General features: G+C 46.0%; 1 protein-coding gene across 1 annotated transcript in view; it reads right to left on the minus strand.

Annotated features, from left to right (window-relative positions):
- RUNX1 (runt-related transcription factor 1) overlaps positions 1 to 21,744 on the minus strand; it is a 190,050-nt gene that overhangs the window by 26,143 nt on the left and 142,163 nt on the right. The window contains exon 4 of the mRNA XM_009891359.1: positions 5,975 to 6,166. Coding sequence (XP_009889661.1) covers positions 5,975 to 6,166 — 192 coding nt within the window. The remainder of the gene's footprint in view (positions 1 to 5,974; positions 6,167 to 21,744) is intronic.

Raw genomic sequence — 21,744 nt, forward strand, 5'->3', positions numbered from 1 at the left:
TGCTTCTGCAAATGTCAAGAGTCACATTTCTGCTGCTCCCTTTTAGTTTATGCTTTAAAGCAAACTTCCTAAGATGCAAGTAACTGTCCTGGTTTCAGCTGGGATAGAGTTAATTTTCTTCCTAGTAGCTGCTGTGGTTTGGATTTAGTATGAGAATAATGTTGATAACACATATTGTTTTAGTTTTTGCTATGTAATGCTTAAGGACTTTTTCAAGCTTCCTATGGAAGCTGAGAGGCAGCATGGACAGGACAAGCTGGCCAGAGGAATATTCCATACCACAGACGTCATGCTCAGTATATAAATGGGGTTTGCTGCGGGGGGCAGGAATCTGCGATCGCTGCTTGGGATGGGCTGGGCACGGATCATCGGGTGGTGAGCAACTGCATTGCATCACTTTACTTTGTATATTCCTCTACCATTATTATTATTATTATTATTATCTCTTCCATTACTGTTCTATTAAATTGCCTTTATCTCAACCCACGATTTTTTTTTTCTCTCTTTTTTCTCCCTCTTCTCCCTGCCCTACTGGGATGGGGCAGGGGGGGAAGAGAGAGTGAACGGCTGTGTCATCCTAGTTGCCGGCTGGGGTTAAATGACGACACTCAGGACAAAAACTGGAGCACCTGTGCCTGCAGAGCTACAGGATGGATTCAAACGCCCTTAAACAAGAGGTTTATATATATTTGTTATTAGGGGGCATGAAAGAGGAGGGACTTTTCCCCAGAGTGGACTTCTATTAGACTGAATGAAATAAGAATTGTTTTGCGTGTGCTAATCCAGTTCACGTGCTTGTGTGCTCATCTCTTCAGATGCAAACTGGTTTATGACATGATAAATAGACAGCAGGGTGAGTCTGCTGCTAATGACACAGTACCCCTTGAAAAGAAAAACTGCTGAAGTTACTCATGGCATTATATAAAAGTATTATGTGCTGAGCAATAGCTCTGAATCAAAGAAACATACTGTACTTTCAGTAAAACGATGTTTTCTTTCTATAAAATTTCCTTTCTGATAGAGCCAGTTGGAACCCTTCCAGCTAAACAGATTTGGTTTGCAAAATATTTTGGGTAAACATCACTATTTCAACAAACTTCCTGTGACCTGGGCGTGGGCTGTGGCACTCGAGCCACCAAGGTGGCTTGACCTCCTTCCTTCTTCCCACGCAGAAGCTCTTTGGCGGCTCCTGGCATTGAAAGGTGGGGAAAGGAGAAAGAGCATCTCTCCCCCTCACCCAAAGCAGGCTCCCTGCATGAGTTCAGCACGTCGGCAGCCCTCCCCAGGAGACAGGCGATGGAGGGGAGCTCCATCAAAGGGGACCTCCCCTGGTGGCTAGCAAAACGTTCGTGAACTGACTCGTGGTGGGGAAACTGTACTCTGTGGCTGGGGAGGAGGGCTCCTCCACATCCAGAAGTGCTGGAGCCGGGGAGCTTGGCAGCCCTGGTGATGCTGATTGGGAATGATGCACCCGCCGCCAGGTCCCGTGCTGCCTGTGCTGCCCACCGGTGCGACTCACTCCCCGCTACTTCTCCAGCCGGGGGGGGAGGCAGGAGCGACACCGATAGGAAGAGTGCCAAGCTCAGGCGGGCACTCGCTCGTCATGCCGGGGAGTGTATTTTGGGACGGAGAGGTCAGGTGGTTAATCGAGTGGAAAGGGGATGTTACGCCCTTAAAGCGCCATGTACTCGCTCTGCAAGCGGGCTGAGGCAAGACGGGGAGATGCAGACGCGTCCAACGAGAACATAAAAATATCGGCATTTAGCGTATTGCACAACGGAAAGAGTTGGCGAGCCGCTAATCTTGAGAGCCTGTTTATCTGTTCTGGCAGGGAGCTGCGAGCACGTCAGTCCGGATTCTCAAAAGCACCTGAAAACTGCATTTTGCAGCAGCAAAACGTGGAGGCAGAATGACAGCCCCGCTGAAGCCCGCTCCGTAACGCTGCCCCGTGAACGCTTCTAACTCTATTAACCTATGGCCTATTAAGGTGATTTAAAAGTGGAAATATTAAAAATCGGGGCAGGCTACAGCCGTAGGAGGAACAAAGCCATTTTAATTCCCGGGCTTAAACGCCGCCCTTGACTCTACTCCTGTGTTTCACCGGTTCATGGGAACCCTGATAAACTTGGGCTGTTTTTGGTGGAGCGAGATTACGATAGCCAGGACCTTGAAATGTCTTTTAAACAAAGCATATTGCACCTGGAGGAAGACAAAAGGCTGGCTTGTAACAAAATAATCTCTCAGTCATTATGTTTCTTGCTAATTCAAAGAGCTGATCTCTCAATGATCTCTCTTGCTTTGCTATCGGTGCTAATTCTGCTGCTTCGCTTAAAGATCCGTCAGCAATTTTATTACAGCCTCTTGTTTCCAGGGATTTTAGACTTGGTCATAAAAGTGTGGTCCCAGCTGAAACTTAACATATAAGGTTACAAAATTTAAAAAAAAGCAAAAAAAAAAAGGCGAATGAACAAACTCTGATATTTTTAAGGCTATAAAAGCATAAAAAGAACCAGAAGCATGTAGCTTAAAGTGATTACAATTATTATTTGTTTCCCTAGACAGGAGAAATAGCTTTATTTTATTATTATTTTTTAACCTATGGGTAATTAATAAATCACCAGTTGGAAACATTTTTTGGGCTAATTTGGAAAAAAAAAATTGAACTTATTTAATCGCACATGTTTTTGGATGATATTCCTAACCCCACTAGTTAGAAATTTATTTATGCAATTTATTAACTCAACATTAATGCCGCCAAAAGAATACTTTCTTGGGCTGGTGACTTACACATTTAATATGTTTCTATTGGCTCTGAAAAAAATGGTACCATAAAGAAACCATATAAATTCATATTTGTGCAAAACTCTTGAATTACAGATCTACATACTCTGGTTAACATGAACCACTGTAAAATCAGTAATTATGTATTTAGTATCTGCTTCAGGCTGCTGTTAGAAGAAACTCAACCATCGTATATAGATATATTTATAGTTGTTATATGTCTAAACTTAAATGCTCATCAAGGGTCTTACCTAAACTTTCTTAAACAACAACCCGGCACAGCTCACACGGCTCTGCCAATTTTCTTTTCCTCTCCGTACAAAGGAAGGGGTGAGTTGAGGTTGAAGCGTTGGCTGGGTTTGGAGCTTTAACTGAATTTCCTTACTCCGTGCGTGCAGGTCAGATCCTTTGACATTATACGCTTGGTACTGGCACAAAGTAATCTTTCAACTTAAACCATGTGTGATGTGGTGGAAGCTTTTTCTCCCCTTCTGTTCCCCTTTGGTCTGTGAATTGGCTATGGTTAGATCTTTTAAACGAACAGGTGTACTTTCTCCCTCCTTGTGATATGAAAGAAGCATAAAACTCGATTATAGCAATTTATGGTCTCTTTACTTGCTTGGACTTGTATCCATGACACAAGCAGCTTTATGCTCAAATTCAAGACTTGGTAAAATAGGAAGTTAAAATTAACCTCAATCCTTTTATAGATGAAAACCTCAACAAATAAACAGTGGTTTAGCGGCATGGCAACCTGCCCCTTTAAATCCAAGAACTAGTCTGAGATGTCTATTTTGAGTTAGTTTTGTTTTTTTAAAAAAAAGATAATTGGACTTGGATGAACAGAGGAGTAGCCTGTGATTCATACTGGTGTGAGTTAAAGCAAAGTTTAATGCTACTACTTGGAAGTCAGCAATGTATGGGGTTTCATGGCTTATTTTATGCCTATATAAAAAACACCCTGTGCTCTTTTCAGTGAGAGAGTTTCAACAGAAGTGTCTCACAATGCAAACATGTGCCAATAGGTATAGCAATGCTGTGGAGCAGGTCAGAAGCATTTCGATTTTGGGGGTCCGCGTTCTGAAATGCAGCATTTTTATTACAAATTTAAAAAAAGAAAATAGCCCGACTCCCTAGAGGTCACACAGGACATCGGCCTCAAAACCAATCACCCTTTGAACACTGAGGAAAAAATGACGGTGCTGGAGCTCCCTCCCACCCTAGCCCTTCTCCCCTGCTGTGATAGCGTGACCCTGAAAAGATGAGCCCTAGAAATTAAAAGGCGTCTGCAGCAGAGACAATCCTAAATGAGGGAGGCTTCAGTTTGGGGTTTACTTTACTGATAGCAACTGCAAGCCTCAACAAGTTGCCCAATGGATAACGCGCGCACGTTTCGGAGGGGCAGAGGAAAAGGGGAACTGGGAGAAAGCAGCCTGAGAGGAGAAGAGGAGGGTATCGATGGGGAAACGTTAGCAGTTCGATCGCTATAATTTTCTGAGCTACGTCCGCAGGTGAAACGCATTAAAACCTCGTTTGCAAAGAGCAAAGCAGAGCACCGTACTAAAACTATTTCTGGAGAGAGCAGCTGAATCCCTGGCCGAGCGTGAAACGCCGATCGCTCTGAAGTCGTACAAGCGAGGGACTTCCACAGGGAACCAGGGAAGAGGGATACTTGACGTTAAACCCGATACTCTGCTAAGCGTATAGTGTTCCCAAGAAGCTGAAGAATGCCAGCCTGCGACCGATACCTCCACCCACGTAGCTGCTGGCTGCTGAGTAGCCATAATAACATGTGCGTTTTCTTTTACAGGAACGGAGCTGCGCGCCAGAGAAACCCACCGCGGTTTGCTCTGCAGATCAGAGAACCAAGTGAGGGGACTGCCAGGGGCTGGGAGAGGTGCAGGGCTGGATCTTTCGCCTGAGGTGACCTGGCGTGGCTCCAGGCAGGGAAGGAGCTGGGTGGCCCTTCCAGCTGCCTTTTTGCCAGCCTCTTTCTACACTATGGCACATGGCCGTATGCTGATTTATTTCCCATGCTTCTCAATAATGCCTGCTTCTGCTCACAGTGAAGACAACAGCAGGTTTGCAGTAGATTTCACTAAGCCAAAGACCATCCTACACCTGGTAATAAAAGGATGTAACAAGCGTTTGCCTTAGGTAAGCAATAATCTTTTCTGCATGCAACAAAGAGCACCTTGGTTTTAAAAACAAATGCCGAGAAAAACCATTATTCTGATTCGCGGTAACCATTTCTCCCCAAAACCCCCGCAGAAAACCGCGACTAAGGCCATTTCATTCCGGCTGGAAGTATAGAGGAAAACTCCATTAGGAACAACGCTCGCTAAAACTAATACTGTCCTGCTCCCTCCCTTTCGGTGCACCTCGCCACGAACCTGCATTTTGATACGCGTTTTGCAAAACCACGTTATCAGCTGACGGTTTAGTGACCTGATTCACCGCTTATGGAGCTCCAGCTGATCCTAGGGACAGAGTTGGTTTTAGCAGGGACAGACTCAGCTCTAGCGGTGGCAGGTAAGATTTCAAGTCAGACGACTTGGTTCCACTGGCATCCTCCGAGCCTGAGCCTCAGAGAAAATCAGGCTCCTGAGTCACCGTTTTGCAGGTTTTCATTCAAATAAAACCCACTGGATAACCACTGGCTACAGAAACGCACTCAAACCAGCCCGCCCATGTTAATGTCTTAGCACTAAGAGGTCATCTTCAAGGGACAAGGCACTTTGCAAAGCTTTCTTCGCTACTGCCTTCCTGGGAAAGATCAATGCAAGGGGGTGACGGTATTTCTCTCTCGTTCAAGCACACAATGTAATTGATAAATATCCATCGGGAAATACACCTACATATACAAAAAGGCCTGGCATGATGCATCTTCGCAAGAAAACAACGACTTTCAAGAGATTACAGTTCTGACATAGTTGAGGTTAACACCATGAGCTGTACTGACACCAGGAAGACAAGGCAGTACGGACCCCTTAATGGCTGTCAGGTCTTTAGACATACAGACATATGTTAGGAAGCCCCTCCTTTCACTTGTTAAAAGCTCTCACTCGTTAAAGGTGGCCAAGGAGAGTCCAGAAGAGATGGAGGGACAGAGGGGCAATGCCTGCGAGCCCCCGCGCTCCACAGGCTGGCGGGGTGGAGGTGGGTGAGCGGGAGGAGGATTTCAGGTACTTACCCTGAATCTGACTCTGAGGCTGAGGGTTAAAAGCAGTGGTGTGGTTCAAGGAGGCTCGTGGGTTGGGTGTGGGGGCTGGGTGGTGTGGGCTGACCCTCATGGCCGTACGACGCAACTGCTCCAGTTCACTCAGGCGCTCTGAAAAGGACAAGCTCCCGGGCTTTGTCTGCTCATCTATTTTCTGACGATGTCCTATTGTGGGAGGGGGGGGAAAAAGATCAGAAAATCTCACTGATACATGAGGTCTGTTGACTTTTTTTCTTTTTAAAAAAAAATATTCCTTTTTTCTTTTTTAACCCCTCATCCAGTGGCAAAGTACCTAACCAGCTAGTGGCCATCTGAAATTAAACGGAAATTACCTCTCTGCAAGCACAGGAGACACAAACCAGTCATGCACCGTAAACACATTGCAGGGCAGCCTGAGACATGGCTTACTCTGAAGAACCAGATCCACTGAAAATTGCCATGCCTTGTTACACCTCTTCCTGAGCAAGGAGGCGTTTCTAAACGGAGGACTGTCTGCAGGGATGCATAAAAGGAGGAAACATCGAGTGACCCCTGTACTAAACCTGCACTGGAATAACTCCTGAAAAATGCAATCCCAGATTGTCATATGGTACCCTAATTAGACAAGTACTATGGGGCTACAAAATAACAAACCCAAACAAATCCCATTTTTGGATCCTTTAGCAATGGATTTACAGGCAGAAATAGGAAAGAAACACCAGAAGCTGGCAGAATTGAAACTGCGGGGTAATGAAATCTCTCTTAGTGGCACTGGGAGCTTTCAAAACATGAGGTCCCACCAGACACCCAACTATAAGAGAGCAGATGCTGACATTACAGAATCGGACAGTGCACAGCAGATGTGGCCATGGCCATGTGGGACTTAGGGGGTCCAGCACTCCCCAGGGCAGCCCTTGGAGCACAGTCCCCGTGCAGCTCTGGTGCTGTGGCCCTGAGGGGCTGGGAGGGGACGGGGAAGATGCTGGAAAGGTCCAGCTCCAGTGCAGCACTGGGGCACGTCCAGATTCAGCTGGAAGGGCAGGACTGATTTCTAGATTTCAAGATAAGCCTTAGCTAGCAGCGGCGAGCGGTATGCAAGGAACAAGGTAATGTGTTTGTAACTGTTGCCTGTGGCTGCTCTCTGCTCTGGGATCCTTTGCGTGTCAACCTGTAACCACAAAGACCACACACAGAGCACAAAAGAGGGATGTCTGGTCTGCTGGAGCACTTGCTCTCCTGTAGGCATGACGAAAGCACAAATTTTAAATCATTCTTCCACTTTCTTAAAGAGCTAACCTATTGCCGTGACTTTGCAAACCACTTTTGTGGCCATTGGTTTCCGGTCTTATGAGATAGCCTTCAAAAGCGGGGTATGGATGGTTCAACCACATTCCCAACCAGGTGGAATCAAAACTTTCCTTTGTAATTTTCCCCCATCCCCCAATAGGGTTTTTTTGTCTTAACAGAAAACAGCCCTTCAGCAGAAAGCCCAAAACCAGACTGTCTCTGCCACACAAGCTATCCTTTCAAAGGCGCTTTCTCCAAATGGAGGGCAAGATACTGACTGCAGTGAGTCTATGAGGACATACCTTGACCCCACCTGCATTTAGTCAGTGGAGTAGGATCCCCAGCTCCAAAAATGTCATTTTCCTGCCTTCTGCTTGGGAACGTTCTTGTGGAGCGGTGGATATCATCGTCCCTCCTTTTGCCCCAAACCCAATCCCATTTCTGCACATTGCGTTTGTCTCAGGAAATCAGCTACCTCGTGAATCTTTGTGGCTTATCCCTTCCCCTTCTTCCCATAGGACTCAGCTACCCTGATGGGAATGTATGTCAGATCTCTAGTCCAGAGGTCAAATATTTTTTTTTTCTACTTGTTCCCTTCAAGAACGTGACATTATCCATTCTTTGCACCTCCATTCTGCCTGCAAGGAGGTGGCCAGTATGAGTCCTCTCTCAACTCACGGCTACAGCAGTGATACAGACTGGCACAAAACTCCTGAAAATAATCCACCGTGCCCTACTCCCCACACCCCACACCCCTGTAGTATTTAATACATAAACATTCATAAACTTCCAGTTTCCAATTTTGAGTATCAGTGAATAAGCAGGAAAAGATCTCTGAAGAGCTCTGTGTGCCCCTTACTCTACAGAGCACTCTTTCAAGCCACCCTAACAGCTCAATCAAAGACACAGGATCATTTTATGCACTGAAAGGAAAATGTGCATTTAAAAGCAGTTCCCAGTAGCTGCATTTCTAAAATTAAATTTTATAACTTGTATTATGGTTCCAAATCGCAGTGGCTCGGCGTTTCTTCCTGTTGCCAGGCCCTTTGGCACAGCTTGAACTGTCTCAGATTCCACACTGTGCTGTAAATTATGCCAAGGGGGGGGGAATTAAAATATAAAAAGACATATTATATAGTAGCAGTTTCATCATTAAAGAGTCCCATTAAGGCTTCAAAAAAAAAAAAAAAAGAGGGGAGAAGAGAAGAGAAGAGAAGAGAAGAGAAGAGAAGAGAAGAGAAGAGAAGAGAAGAGAAGAGAAGAGAAGAGAAGAGAAGAGAAGAGAAGAGAAGAGAAGAGAAGAGAGATGAAAAAGACTTTTATCTGACATTCTGGTTGGTCAAGAGCAAACGCTTCATTTGTCAGCAGCGCAAAGCTGGATGCTGCCTCAAGCCTTGGACTTCTCACACCGGACTTGAACGCAAACACGTAGAGTCATACAAGATGTGTAAAATACCTCATACATTTGGATTATTTTAAGCTTCAGCAGGCTGAACCTGGGGCTTGCAGAGCCAAGAGTCAGGTCTTTCCAAATCCATCTCCCCCCATGCAATTTATTCCTAATTTCAAATTCCACTCAGACATCTTCTGCTTCCAAGTGAGCACGCCAAGGCCAAGTTTGACCTCCTGCTACCCTCCTTTCTCCTCCTGCCTCCCCGGTGCTGCCCTCCCGGCGCCCGGAGATTTGCCTGCCTGGCACCAAACCAAGCAGTCCGGTGGCGCGTGCCAAGTGCACTCGCCGCCTCGCACCCAGGGGAGCGGTCCCCCTGAAGCCCCGACAGGACAAGGGCCGCATCAAGGCCAGTGAGGCAAGAATTAACATTACCCTTTGAATCTCGCTCAGGCGCTAAATTTGTGCCGGGCTGGCACGCGGCGCCCGGGCAGGGTAGGCAAACTTGAGCTTGCTCCCAACAACCCCTCTCGCAGGCAGCAAGCAGGGAAAATTAACCTGGGGCACAGCATCCTCCCCAGGTCACAGCGGGGCACCCCGTTCCCAGGCTGGCTCCCTTTGAGCTGATGGGAGTATCTCTGCACGTCTCCACCGCGCATCCACCAAGCAGTACTCCTGGACCCCGCTCCCCACCAGCCCCGCGCTGCGCCAGGTCGTCCTGCTGAACTGAACCCGAGGTCTGCCCCATCCCTTGGCCTCGTGGAAATCCCACTCGGGTCAATGCATTTGGGGAGGGGACACCAGCACCAGCTGGTTCCTTCTGAGGGGAACTCAGTGGTTGTTTTCAGCCATGTGCCGTAATTTTTGGTGAGAACTACCCAGAAACAACATCGGGCAATTGTCACTTCAAGATGTAGCTCCAAAAGTGGCCCTTCCCCCTGCCCTCCCTGTCAGAAGAGCTATTTCACCTCTTCTCCCTTACTGACTGCTGCAGGTACCAGCACAGAACCTGTTTTGCATGAAGGTCTGCAGCAGGAAAGTAAAGAACCGTGTCAGAAAAATGTAGCAAATAAAAATGATTTTCCCAAGCCACTATAAATGCACAGGCAGAGCTTTGCTAGGGTGACTTGTATTTTTGTGTTTATTAGCTTCACTTTGAAGTTACCCTCTAAACACCTCACTTAAAGAGCAGGCAAGTTATCCTCAGTTCACCCCTGTAAAGCCCAGGACTATTATTATCCCCCTTTTATGGGTGGAAAACTGAATGACAGAGAAACGAGGTGACTTGCCCGTGGTCAGGCAGTGACCCTGTGGCAGACGCTCAGCGCGGTGACCACAAGCCCAGGCTTCCCCTTTCCAAGAGAGCAACATGATGCAGGATGAAAAAGACCAGCAGGAAGGAACTTGGAAACTGGCGTGGCTCTGCTGAGCCAGCAGTTTTGGCCACGAGGATCTGCTGCAAAACTTTTGTAAATCCGATGGGACTTTATGGAAGTCAATCAAACATCCAGCTGTTGAATGAAGAAGACCGTGGCCCAGAGCTCACAGAGAGAGATGGCTTGACACAAGACAGCACCTCTGTCCTCTCTCCCTCCCCACATTCTCATGCTTTTTGTCGAGCATCAATTCACAGGTACTAGCAGAGGAAAGAAAAGGGCAGCATTTTTTTTCCCTCGGGTTGCAGGGTCAGTGTTTGAGACACTGGAATAAAAAGGACATCCCGCCTGCTTGGCTAAACCACAGGATTTGGGAACTTTTGGATGTTTTTTTTTTTCCCCGTCCCTTTTAAATACTGTTTCAGTGAGGTCAGGCGGATTTTTTAAATGCAAAATATTAAGCAAAAAGGGCAGAGAAAACATTAGCTTTTCCGATACTTTTACAGCAACGCAACATGAAAGCGCTCTCCCTCTTAATGGGAGGGAAATGCAGTTTTATAGACTTTAACCGACTGTGGAGCACTCAGCTTGGCCTGGAGCCATCTGGTTGGGGCTGTGGATGTGGAAACAACAACCACAAAGTGCCCTGGCAGCCCCCATTTTTGTGCACATCGGGCGCGCGTTGGGAATGGTTTCTCGGTCCGGGTTTCTCATGCTGGCCGGCCCCATCGAGACAACAGCAGCGCTGCCGGCTGCCTCCAGGTGCAGAAAAAAGAAACAGGTCTCCTATTACTTTCCTTTTAACGCAGTTAAAAGCGTCATCTGGTGCCTTTCAGGTTCAGAGGGGGAGAAGCAGGTAAAACAGAGGCTAAGGAAAGGCATCGCTACTCTCACTCTGCCAGCTGAAGCTACGGAAATCCCTTTGGGTACCCGGGACCATTTTACAAGTAAACACTGGTGGAATGGAATAATGGACTTTTTTTTTCTCTTTTAAGTCACAGGATGAGTACACTCTTCCGTCGTTTGCTCTCATTCACTCACAGATCCCACTATTTGGAGCTGGTGCATCAGGAGGTACTAACGCAAAAGGTTTGGGCTTGGCGCACCAGGTGTCTGATGGAGACTCACTGGCTCGCGGCTGCCGAGCAGAAACACCACATGATTTCATGTGTATTTTCCACAAGTTTTCAGCCCAAAATCAGCAGACTGTACTTGCGTAGAGATACTATAACAGGAGTTTAATAAAGTGGAGCTATTTCTCCCCAAGGGGAGCAGAATACCTCCCCCCCTCTCTCCCCTGCCCCTCCCTTTTCCCAGGTGGAAATGGAAACTTTTCACACCCAGAAAGTGGATTATACATAGGAAAACACAGCATCTGGCCAGACTTTGCCGAAGTAGGGAGAGACTGAGGAGACCCGATGCTTTAGTTTAACGAAAGGAGGCTGCTTTGGGACCACGCTGGACCTTGATCCAAGCATCTCCTCTTTTCAGGGCTGTTTGTGTTCAGGGCTTTGGTTTGGCTCCAGCTCTACTGGGGTAGAAAATAAGCCATGTTTCATTGTGTCTGGTTAATAAAGTGGTAAACATTGTTTTGCGCCATGGAGCTAAAATAAATCCAATTATTTTGTACATAGTGAAGGATGAGAAGAAAATATACTCTTTCACATTATTCTAGGAAGTGATCACATTGTCTTTAGTGCAAAAAATGACATATTCTTGTAAACAAAAGTGAATTAAAGTATAGTGTGTCTACATTACTACCAAGCTGGGGAATGCAAATTCTTGAAAATCAGCTATTCTGCTCGCAAAAAAGCATTTTCATTTTGCTAACAATAGAAACAGTGCCTTAAACCAGTGCATAAACCAGTAATATTTTTCTATGTGCCAGATATCCCAGATATAAAATACTTTGCACACTCTTTTTCCCTGATTTGCTATCTGCACAGAAAGAGCAAGTAGCAGAACTTTTCTAGGATACCATTTGCTGTGTTTTCAAACGGACCTGACCTGATCCTGCAGAGATTTACGCGCATGCTTAGCATAAGGCAGTAACCATTGTTACACACCAGCCCACGGGGCTCTAGGAAATCATGCTTGAAAATAAAAACAATCTGTAAAGTGGTTTCGTCTCTAGCCTCCATCACTTGGAAAAGATTTATACTGCACTTAGGCATTAAAAGGATCAGTACGGGACAGCGTCAGAGCTCACCAACCTCTTGTATAGTGTTACAAATATAATGTAAAAAGTTCCTAAAAAAGAAATAAGACATGCTATAGGATATTTTCTCTTGCCTCTGTTAAAAATATTATTGCTGGGATGAGGAAAAATAATGGTGATGGTAGTCAGAGCTTCGAGTAGACTCATCAGCAATTATATTTTTTTCTGTTTTTCTTAAGGACTGTACAATGCAAGCCTTCTTTCCAGACAGAAGGAACATCATGGTAGACAGGATATTATGCTAAACGTTTTTATGCCGTGTCTGTAATTACCAGCAGAGTCAGTGTTCATCATCAGACCAGACCTGACTGTAGGCGCGAGGAATGAGGCTGGATATTACGCGACTCGATGGCCGGGCTGACACCCAGCCACCCTTCAGGAGCAGAATGCCAAGCAACGCCAAGCACAGACAGACTGACACTGGGAAGGCCTTCCAGATGCACTTCTCCTATCACCTCCCTGGCAAACCTCACCCCTTCTGTGTCTCTGTTGAAAAATCTGCTTGTTACTCTGGCCAACTGCAGACAGGCTAGATATTTCAGGTACGATCCTTTGCTGAGCATTTAGTTTTTCCACCAGCTCATCCAATTTGGCTGTGTGTCGAACAAGTGTCCGGTGATACCAACAAGGCGAACAAAGATTTACACGGCAGGTTCCCTGCTCTCCGCTAACTTCCCACTTCGCCTGGGGGAAACCCCAGGTAGCTTCTTGCACCTCCGTTGCAGGGTTAGTCGCCCTACTGTAACGACACGCACCCTGAGCAGCTGCTGCATTTTTTTCCTACGTGTTTTAACAGTAGTTAAACAATATTTTGACAATATTTTCTTCTTACCTCTTCTTTTTTAAATGAGTGCTTTAAAAAAAAAAAATAACCAAAAATGAAACACACAAACAGATGCTATAGCTAGAGCAAAATTTGCAATGAGAGAGAGTGCTGCCCCGGAACAAATAAGAGCAGGCAGGAGAGTCCAGACCAAGCCCCTCTTGCCTGATCTATACTCGAAAACAAACTTTGGATTGCTATTTTCCAGGTGATTGTCTTAATTGCAGGCTGAGAGCCCTTTTCATCACTGATTCACTCTCCAGCTGCATCAGGAGAGCTCCAGCAGGGAATGTTCACAGGAAAAGGGACAAGCGGAGGTTGCTGGTCTCCTTGGCTCCAGCCGGCACGCTGACAGCGAGATTGTGGGCTCCTCCGGGCTGGGTCCCTTCAGCTCTCTGCCTGCCTCCTGACGAACATACGAAAAGCCTCATGTCTACCCTGAGGTACCACAGCCAGAAAAAGCAATCTTGACAATTTTTTGCAAGGCAGGAAATAATGCTTCCTCTCCCCCCAGCACCGCTGGTGAGGCCTGTGCTGTACTAACAAATAGCAATGCACAAATGTATTTCTACTTCAAACACAATTGTTTTGCTTTGCCATGGATCCACCAAAACTTCTGATGAATCTGACATGTATGTGTCCTCTGTTTCTGTCATGGAAGTGGAATTATTCTGTGGTTTCACCCCAGGAATTAGGTCAATGCAGTGAAGTAAAAGTAAGGGAACCGAGCCCTAGGAGTTTGGAGGGAAGTTATTGTTCATGAAAGTTAAATTAGTCTGCAAAATTATACCCTCTGCTTCTTTTCCCTTTCCCCCATGTCAATGTATACACTTTAAAAATCCCGACTCCTTGACAAAGTTTGAATGACTCCCAACCTAAGCATCGCATTGCCAAAAGCCTCTTTTGTTTCTTTATAGTTTGCATCTTCCCACACGTACAAACCGTCATAAGAATACCCTCCAGCCATGGGCTGAGACATCATCGTTGAAGATATGTATGAGAGAGTAGGTGCAGAATGAGGCACAACCAGCCAACCAACAGCTCAGCAAGCAACCAAGAAAAATACAGGCACAAAAAGACACCTCTGTCCAAAGAAAAGCTGCAGAAACACAAGGCTCAGGCGGCGAGGACTGAGCCGCCGTTTGAGCAGCCCTTGGGGGAAGGTTGTCTCTCTACAGGGGACCAGGCTCCTAATTCAGGCACCTTAATCAAATGCGTAAGCTTAGATGGGATGAATCTGGACCCCCTCCCTCAGCCTGAGTGGGAAAAGCGAGGGATGATAGCATTTGCCACCTTTGCAGTGCCTCCAAGAGGACAAACAAACGGGAAAGCGGGTTGCACAAACATCACGGCATTGGAGGTCAGAGAAATAAGTTAGACAGAAACCCGTTTCATCAGCCCACCGAAATATCTCTAGACAGTAAAAGGTCTCCATCATTCAGCCTCAGACAGAGTTGAACAAGGGACTTGGAACTTAAAGGTCAAATCCTGTGGCTCACTGTTTATGTAAGCCAGGGGAATTTGGCAAGACAAAAGTAAATTTACTCCCCATGGATACTGACCATTCGGACTTTGATGACTTGTAAAAAACTTTGCTCCTGTCCAAAAAAAGTATATAGACAGGCTACGCGCTTCCCTTGAACTAAAGACCTTTGCTTTTACCAAGACTGGTGACTGGTGTTTCCACACAATAGTTGAAAATGCCTGTTTTTCCAAAGAATAGAGTTCGGATATTTTAATCTGCAGGTTACTGAGCAGTCCCTCCTCTCTACTAACGCTCCATTGTGCCTACACAGGACTGCAGTTCACTGAAAGCTCATAAATTTCATGTGGTTCTGCCTAGTCTTTATTTTAGGTTCTTGAACCATTTTTTGCTTTCCTCATTTTCTTTGCAGCTGCAGAGAGATATAGTAAGCTACTGTATAGCATTTTGAAAGCAGGGCCTCTGAGAAGTTTCCAAACTGCATACAAGCAGGTTATTCTTTGGCTTGTTTTCTTTGGCTTGGTGTTAGCAGTACAGAATGAGTCAAACAGTATTAACTTTCAAGAGGGAAGTGGTGTGGTCAACCAAAACTGTTTGCGGCTAGATTGCGAAGATAGGTAGAGCAGGTAATGAAGAACAGCCCGTAATGCAGGGTGTAGGTAGGAGAGGCAGACAGACTCAGACAAACAGAATCCTTAATAATTAAATCAACACTGTCGCCTAAATTTTTTTTGCAACTTTATGTGCTAAGGTTATGACACAGCCTGGCTTTTCTGGACTGGTCAGCCTTCAGAAGATGGCCTGGTGCACGTCGCGCTTAATGGACTCGCACTACAACACTCTGCAAGGGAAGAATAAAGGTTGGGTCCTATGGAAAAGAAAAGTATATAAATTTCTCGTTTGTGGCTGGTTGAATTCTTTCTTCTGTCTCCTCCCAGGCTGCTCCTTATCTGTTCTACGACTAAAGAAGGAAAGGAAGATGTTTCCATCCTTCCCTCTCTTTAGGACGTTTTTCAGGTGTTAACAAGCACATCATGCTCTCATACAACAGACAACTCTTTCTCTTATGATTCAGAAGAAGAGTTGATGGCCTCTCCCAAGCATTACTCTCCTTCACACTTTGCACAGACCCATGCAGCACTGACATAGGAACAGTCTGACCAAGATTTATCATTGACACTAATAGAAAATGCATTTACTCATTACAATTCCCAATTGCAGCAGACGAGCAAAGAGCGAGGGCACAAATGGAGAGGCAGAGCAAAAGTCCTTTTTGCATTCTTCACAACAGGCGACAGAGGATGAAGCAAAAGCCTGCAGTGTTCTCGCATGGGCCTGCAAGGAGGAAACTGCTGCACCTTCTGATAATCCAGGGCAGACGAAGCTGGGAGGGACTGCAGCGCAGAAGGAATTTCACCCCTTCCAGTTATACTCCAAAAAGAAAACAGGGCTGTTCACTGAAAGCGCCGCACAGCTTCACCCAGCCCGTCTCTTAGACACGTGTTGTTTTGGTAAACCCATAAGTAAGGCAACTCCTCAAAAACACAGGCTTCAGAAAAGGTCCTGCACTGCCAAAAGCTTGTTTGGTGAACGGGAGTGTCTGACCACTCCAGGCAGGGTGAAAGTTTCCCTCCCCCTTCTCCCAGCTCCCTTAGGAGCCTGAGGAAGAGAAGGCCCTCTCTCCCACCTCCTGCGGAGAGCAGGGTGAAGGAAGCGGGTTGCAGAGGTTGTGTGCAATCAGGTCCTGCTGTCCTCCAGCCCGTCCCTGCCGGAAACTTTCTTGTCTGCCAGCAGTGTGGTAGGTATTCGGTGGTGACCTGTGGAGGGGACAGCAGGATTGCTGACAGATGCTCCAACAGCCTGGCTTTGCTAGCTGATCTCCTCCTAGGAAGGGTAGGGGCTATATGACACCCTTAAAACCACCGTAGGCAGGTGCAACATGGGGTTTGAGCTACAAGTCCATCCTTCCCCAGCTGATGCAAAGCCCCACCAGCCGCTACAAACCTTTCGTTCGCTCTTGTTTAGTGACTGCCACTCAAAAGTCTGTCCTTGATGAAGAAACATGAGGGATGAAGGACCAGACTCAGAAATCTTTGATTCAGAGCACCACCAACTAACTTCACTGGAAAGATACTCGGCATGTCAGTGAACCAGGGTCTTCAGTGGGCACCAGGGTATAGTCACATGCCCTGTGGTCAACCTACTTGCCAAGGTGCTGCATATTAATGCTTTTCTTCACACACACACACACACACTACGAGTGGCATCTATTGCAGTCTTTTTTCATATTTCTATGGAAAATGCTCCCCTCCCCCCCCAAAGACTTGATCACCAGTCTTAAAAGCTACCAATTATTTGCAGGTAAGTGAAGTTGACAGGAGAAAGTCAGACATACTGACTGTTTAGGAAGCATTTTCAGAAGTAGTATACATTCACCTAATTCTGCTTTTGTCACAGTTACAGCATACTTGCACATTAATTTCAGGAAAGCTAGACTAAGGCTGTATAGCCCTTGAAAATCCCACCATGCAAATATAGGTAAACACTTAAATATATTCACCACTAGGCAATAAAATAATGAATATGAAGTGCCAAAAAAAAAAAAAAAAAAAAAAAAAAGGTTGACAAAGATGAGAAAAGTGAAACAAGTGAAAAATAACTACCTACCCGTTCTCAATTGAAAATCATACTAGTTAAAGGTGGGGGGAAAAAGAGCTGTGTGGGATTAAGTGACTCAAAAAAGGAGTTGACATAATTTCTATAGGACTGGGCCAGTCTTAGTGCTGTTCCTACCCCACACCGCAGCAACTCTGGTTTCCTGTTTACCTGCTCTATGCAAGGAAGGAGCTTGTCCTGTCAACACTTCTGTGTATCTTTAAAAAAACCAGTCAAATAACTAGGCAAGCAAATACATATGAGCTACTGCACTCCCAGAAAAGCAGTCTTGACACAAGACTTCATACTGCACACATTTGACAATTTTCTTGAACTAAAATGACAAATTCCCTGACTCACGTCACCCAACATCAGCTCTCCTAACTGATTCAGCAGTCAGACTGATAAACACCAGGGAAAACAATCCTCTTCCACCTTTTCCATGTGGAAAAGAAGCACCTCCACCACGAAACCTCAAGGATGCTGGTATTATATTGAGGTCCTACCTATTGAGTAGGACAAAAAGGATCCCCCCCTATCACCGTTATGCCAGGGAGTGCCAAGCATTCATATAAATCCCGTAATCCTTTGCACACCTGATGGAGAACCATCATCACCACTGCTTTTAGGAACTGCGGGTAGCAGTAGTAGTTACGCCCATACAAGGCAGGTCTTGCATGGACCTTGCCTGGACTGAGGGTTCTTTGCACCGCAGTGGTTACAGCAGCTACAAGTTGCTTTTACTGGTCTTTTCAGCTCATGGGTAGCGTGCCTGCTGGGACATCTCTATGATTTCCAGTCTGAAACTGACTCCTTGAGAGCATGGGCTTTGCCCATGTTCCTGTTGCCAGTGAACACCTCCACCCTGGGGTGGCCAGGCGAGGGGACTCTGAGACCTCAGACAACAGTCTGGTGCTGTGCCAGCCACACCAGCTGTGGTGATGGGGCAGCCCCAGCCTGGAGCTGCCCCTGCCCCGAAGGGGCTGCTCCGCCATCCCCTTGAGCAGCCAGGATGTGGGGCACAGAGAGGTCTTTTTGGGACATAGGGGTCCCAAGGGCTGCGGAGGTGCCTGTGGATGCTCTGCAGAGGTAACGGCATCCACACATGTGACCTCTGGTCCCGTTCTGCAGCCAAACTTTTAACATCCAGCATCAGGTGGTCCTGTGCTATGTGATGTTCCTGTGCTATACGGTCCTGTGCCAAGCCAGAAGGGTCAATGCTGTCTCACTGGAGTAATTCAGGGTGGTTGTGTGAAAGTGCGTGCATAATGGAAACAGGCCGATTTCCCCCTCACTCTTCACTTTTCTTCAGAAAACACAGGTCACAAAGGCACAAACTGCTCTCTGCTCTTTCGCTGTTTGTGTACTTTCACTATGAAAAATGGGCTGGTGGCATGCACAGCTTTCGCAGTGGGGGGAGATGTGCCCAACCGCAGGACGTACATTTTAGGCTGTTGTTCCTGTGCCGCTCTGGGGGACTGCAGAGCTGTCCTGGCTGCTGGGGGGCTGCGAGGACTGTCCCATCTGTTGAGAAGCAGCTCCTTCGGTCTGCAAGCATGCCCTTGCAATAATTTACCTCTTTATTCTATTTAAATGGATTCCATTGCTCTTCTTTGTCCATCCTTCGATGAGACACACACACACACACTCAAAGGAACCCAACAGCGATCCCCTACCTACCCGTACCCGTTCAGAGACAGCAGCGCATCGAGTCACACTGTGTGACTTTTAGCCAGCCATGTTTTTTAACTTCGCCCAATCCACCACACGCTTGCACATAACCATTGCACAAGCCAACTACAAATGTCCCCAGAGTGCACCCCTAATTTAAGCACTAGTCCGCCCACATCGGTGTTACCCAGACAATAGGACGCGGGGACACAAACACACAGGCACAGACCCAGCAGCATGCAACCGTCGGCTTCTTTTTGCAGCCCATCCCTTTCTTTTGTCTGTACATGGTCTATTTAGATTGGAAGCTCTCAGGGGCAAGCACCTTCGCCAAGATTTTTTAAAAAGCGATTAGCAAAGTTGGGCTGTGATACCAAGAGGGTGGTGTGCTGCGCAGCACGCAGCGAGGGCTAGCAAAGGAAGAAACAGTCCCAGCTGCGTTTCTGTTATATGGACAATCCACTTGCACGCACCACGTTTTCCTCTACACGTTTTCTGCCAAGTAACCTTTAGGCACTGTAAGTCTCCAGGTGAATGGAAAGATCTGGTAAGCCATGACTGAAATGTATGTGGTGGGTTTATTCCAATGACACAACGGTTCATTCTTTCATGGTTTCTAAACTGTTCATTGGTATGTGTTAGTCTCAGTTTCCAATGGTTGGAGGCATTTGCAGCAGAAAGCAAGCAAGAAATGAAGGCATTTAATATTATTTCAACTCACTGAGATGAAAAGGTTTTTTGAAGAACGGTTTGGCTTTTCCTTGCATGAAAGGCTGAAGGTGGGAGCGATGTGGAACCCTCAGAGGAATGATCTCTCTCCAGCCTGACATGTGCAGCGTCTTCCTCACCTCTGCCATGGGATGGGCAATGCCAGCCCCTCGCGGGCTCTGCTGACTCTCCTCCCAGAAGCTGCTCTGGGAGTCCAAGGACTGTGGGCAAAGGCTGGAGGGGCAGGGGAAAGGGTAAGCAGATCAGGTGCACTTACCACCACCAGCCCTTGGGGATTCCCTAAAAAAAGACTTCAGGCTGGGCAAGGGGGCGTTTGAAGATTTCCTTCAGAACAGCTACAGGTCATGGGCTTTCATTGAACCTTACAAGTGAGAAGGAATCTCTTCAGATCAGGGTCTGAGGGTGCCCTTTAACTGTGGTTGACCAAAGGTGCATCCACCCTGCCCCCAGCTAGCTTTGCCAGGAGGCAAAAGAGAATTTCCATCCCTAAAAAGGTGCTTCTTGGGCCAGCCGCTCTTTAAGCTCCTTCTCAGATCCTGCTCAGCAATAGTATTCTCTCTCTCTCTGCTCCTCAGCATCCTGCCCTTTGATATAAGGATGCCAAAAAAGTATTTGGGAAAACCACATATCCAATACGGGATAATCACATTTAATGCCCAGCTTAACCTTGGATGTCTCAGGCCCACTGGAGCTAAATCTATGCAGCCTTCTCATCTTGTGCCATTTGCAGGCACCTTGTCCATTAGTGAATTTTTCAGAGCTATGTAGGTTAAAACAATTCAATGAGAAAAACAGAAAGAAGCAGTCAAAAGAAGAAAAACCTAATTTTTCAGCAGATGTAAACAGTAGGTCAAATGGCCTAAGGGAAATATTTAATTTAAGAGTCATACTATTTCTACCAAGTTTCCTAACCAGAAGTATTTTCATCAGGAGCACTACGCTTGATCTGGTTACTGCTAATGATTTTCCCCATGGACTTAGCTCATAAAAACATAAATTGCTTTATGAATCATAGAATCATAGAAGTTGGAGAAGAAAATGATGGGTTAGGTCATCTTGCCCTTCTCCCTGACAGTGCAGTATTATTTCTTTTTATAAAAAAAAAATTGAAAATAAGCATTTATTCAGAGATGGAGAATGCAAATGCTAAGTTCAAAAGAGATTTTAAAAATACATAATGAAAGCAGTGGAGGAAGAGCCAGACTCTTAAGTACCTTGTTGCTCTTCACAAGCCATGACAATTTGATGAGAAGTATCGCATGGATAGGTACAGCCAGAAATTCAACAGCAAAAAAAGGACAATGGTGTAAGTCCTGTGCACAAGTAATTATCATAGTTGTAAATGCAAATCCAGTAGTTACATAGGCAAATATGCTGCTAGGCAAAGACCTGACCATCACAATAACTGCAACCAAATGTAGAATGGGACATGAAAGAACCCAAAGTCTGCAGGCCTTTGTGCAGAGTGAAAGTGGCACATGTGACAGATAATACACACTGTGTTATTGGCACCTATCGTGACATCTCCACGTGTCCCAGTGAGCCAAAAAGTCTGTGCTTTGCATATTTGCTTATGGAGCCTTTGGTTTGAGTACCTTTCTGTTTTCCAAAAATGGTTTCAAATCCTGCTTTGTATTGCTTTTTGAAGTTTTTTTCCCCTAGCATGCCTATTTGAAGAGGCTGTCCTTTTGCATTAAAAATAAAACACTTTGAGAACCCGTCTCATTCTGGCTCAGAAACTGCTCTTGATCTGACATTCTCTGAAGACAAAAGAAAATGCTTCCGCTATTTCTTAAGTTAATCAATCTTAAAGTTGTTGTTTTGTTTTGTTTTGTTTTTTTGGGGGGGGGGTTGTTTGTTTGTTTGTTTTAAAAAGGTATTTCTATGTCCTGTAAAGTTCACTAAAAATTGTCCTGGTGTGAAGTTCTGACTTTTGTCTCAGATGTGCTCCATCCTCAGAACTGCCCCCTTACCTTCCAGCATTTTTCACCGGAAATGCAGGCACTCCCTAGAATTCAGACTGTCTGAGAACCGTTATAAACATAAAGTAAATGAATCAAAAACTGTTGCTGGAGTTGGTTTTGGACTTCAGCATGTTTTTTTCTAGATCTCTGTAACACAGCAGTATCTAA

Source organism: Charadrius vociferus, unplaced genomic scaffold, assembly GCF_000708025.1.
Source record: "Charadrius vociferus isolate BGI_N301 unplaced genomic scaffold, ASM70802v2 scaffold298, whole genome shotgun sequence".
In the NCBI taxonomy this organism is placed as follows: Eukaryota; Metazoa; Chordata; class Aves; order Charadriiformes; family Charadriidae; genus Charadrius; species Charadrius vociferus.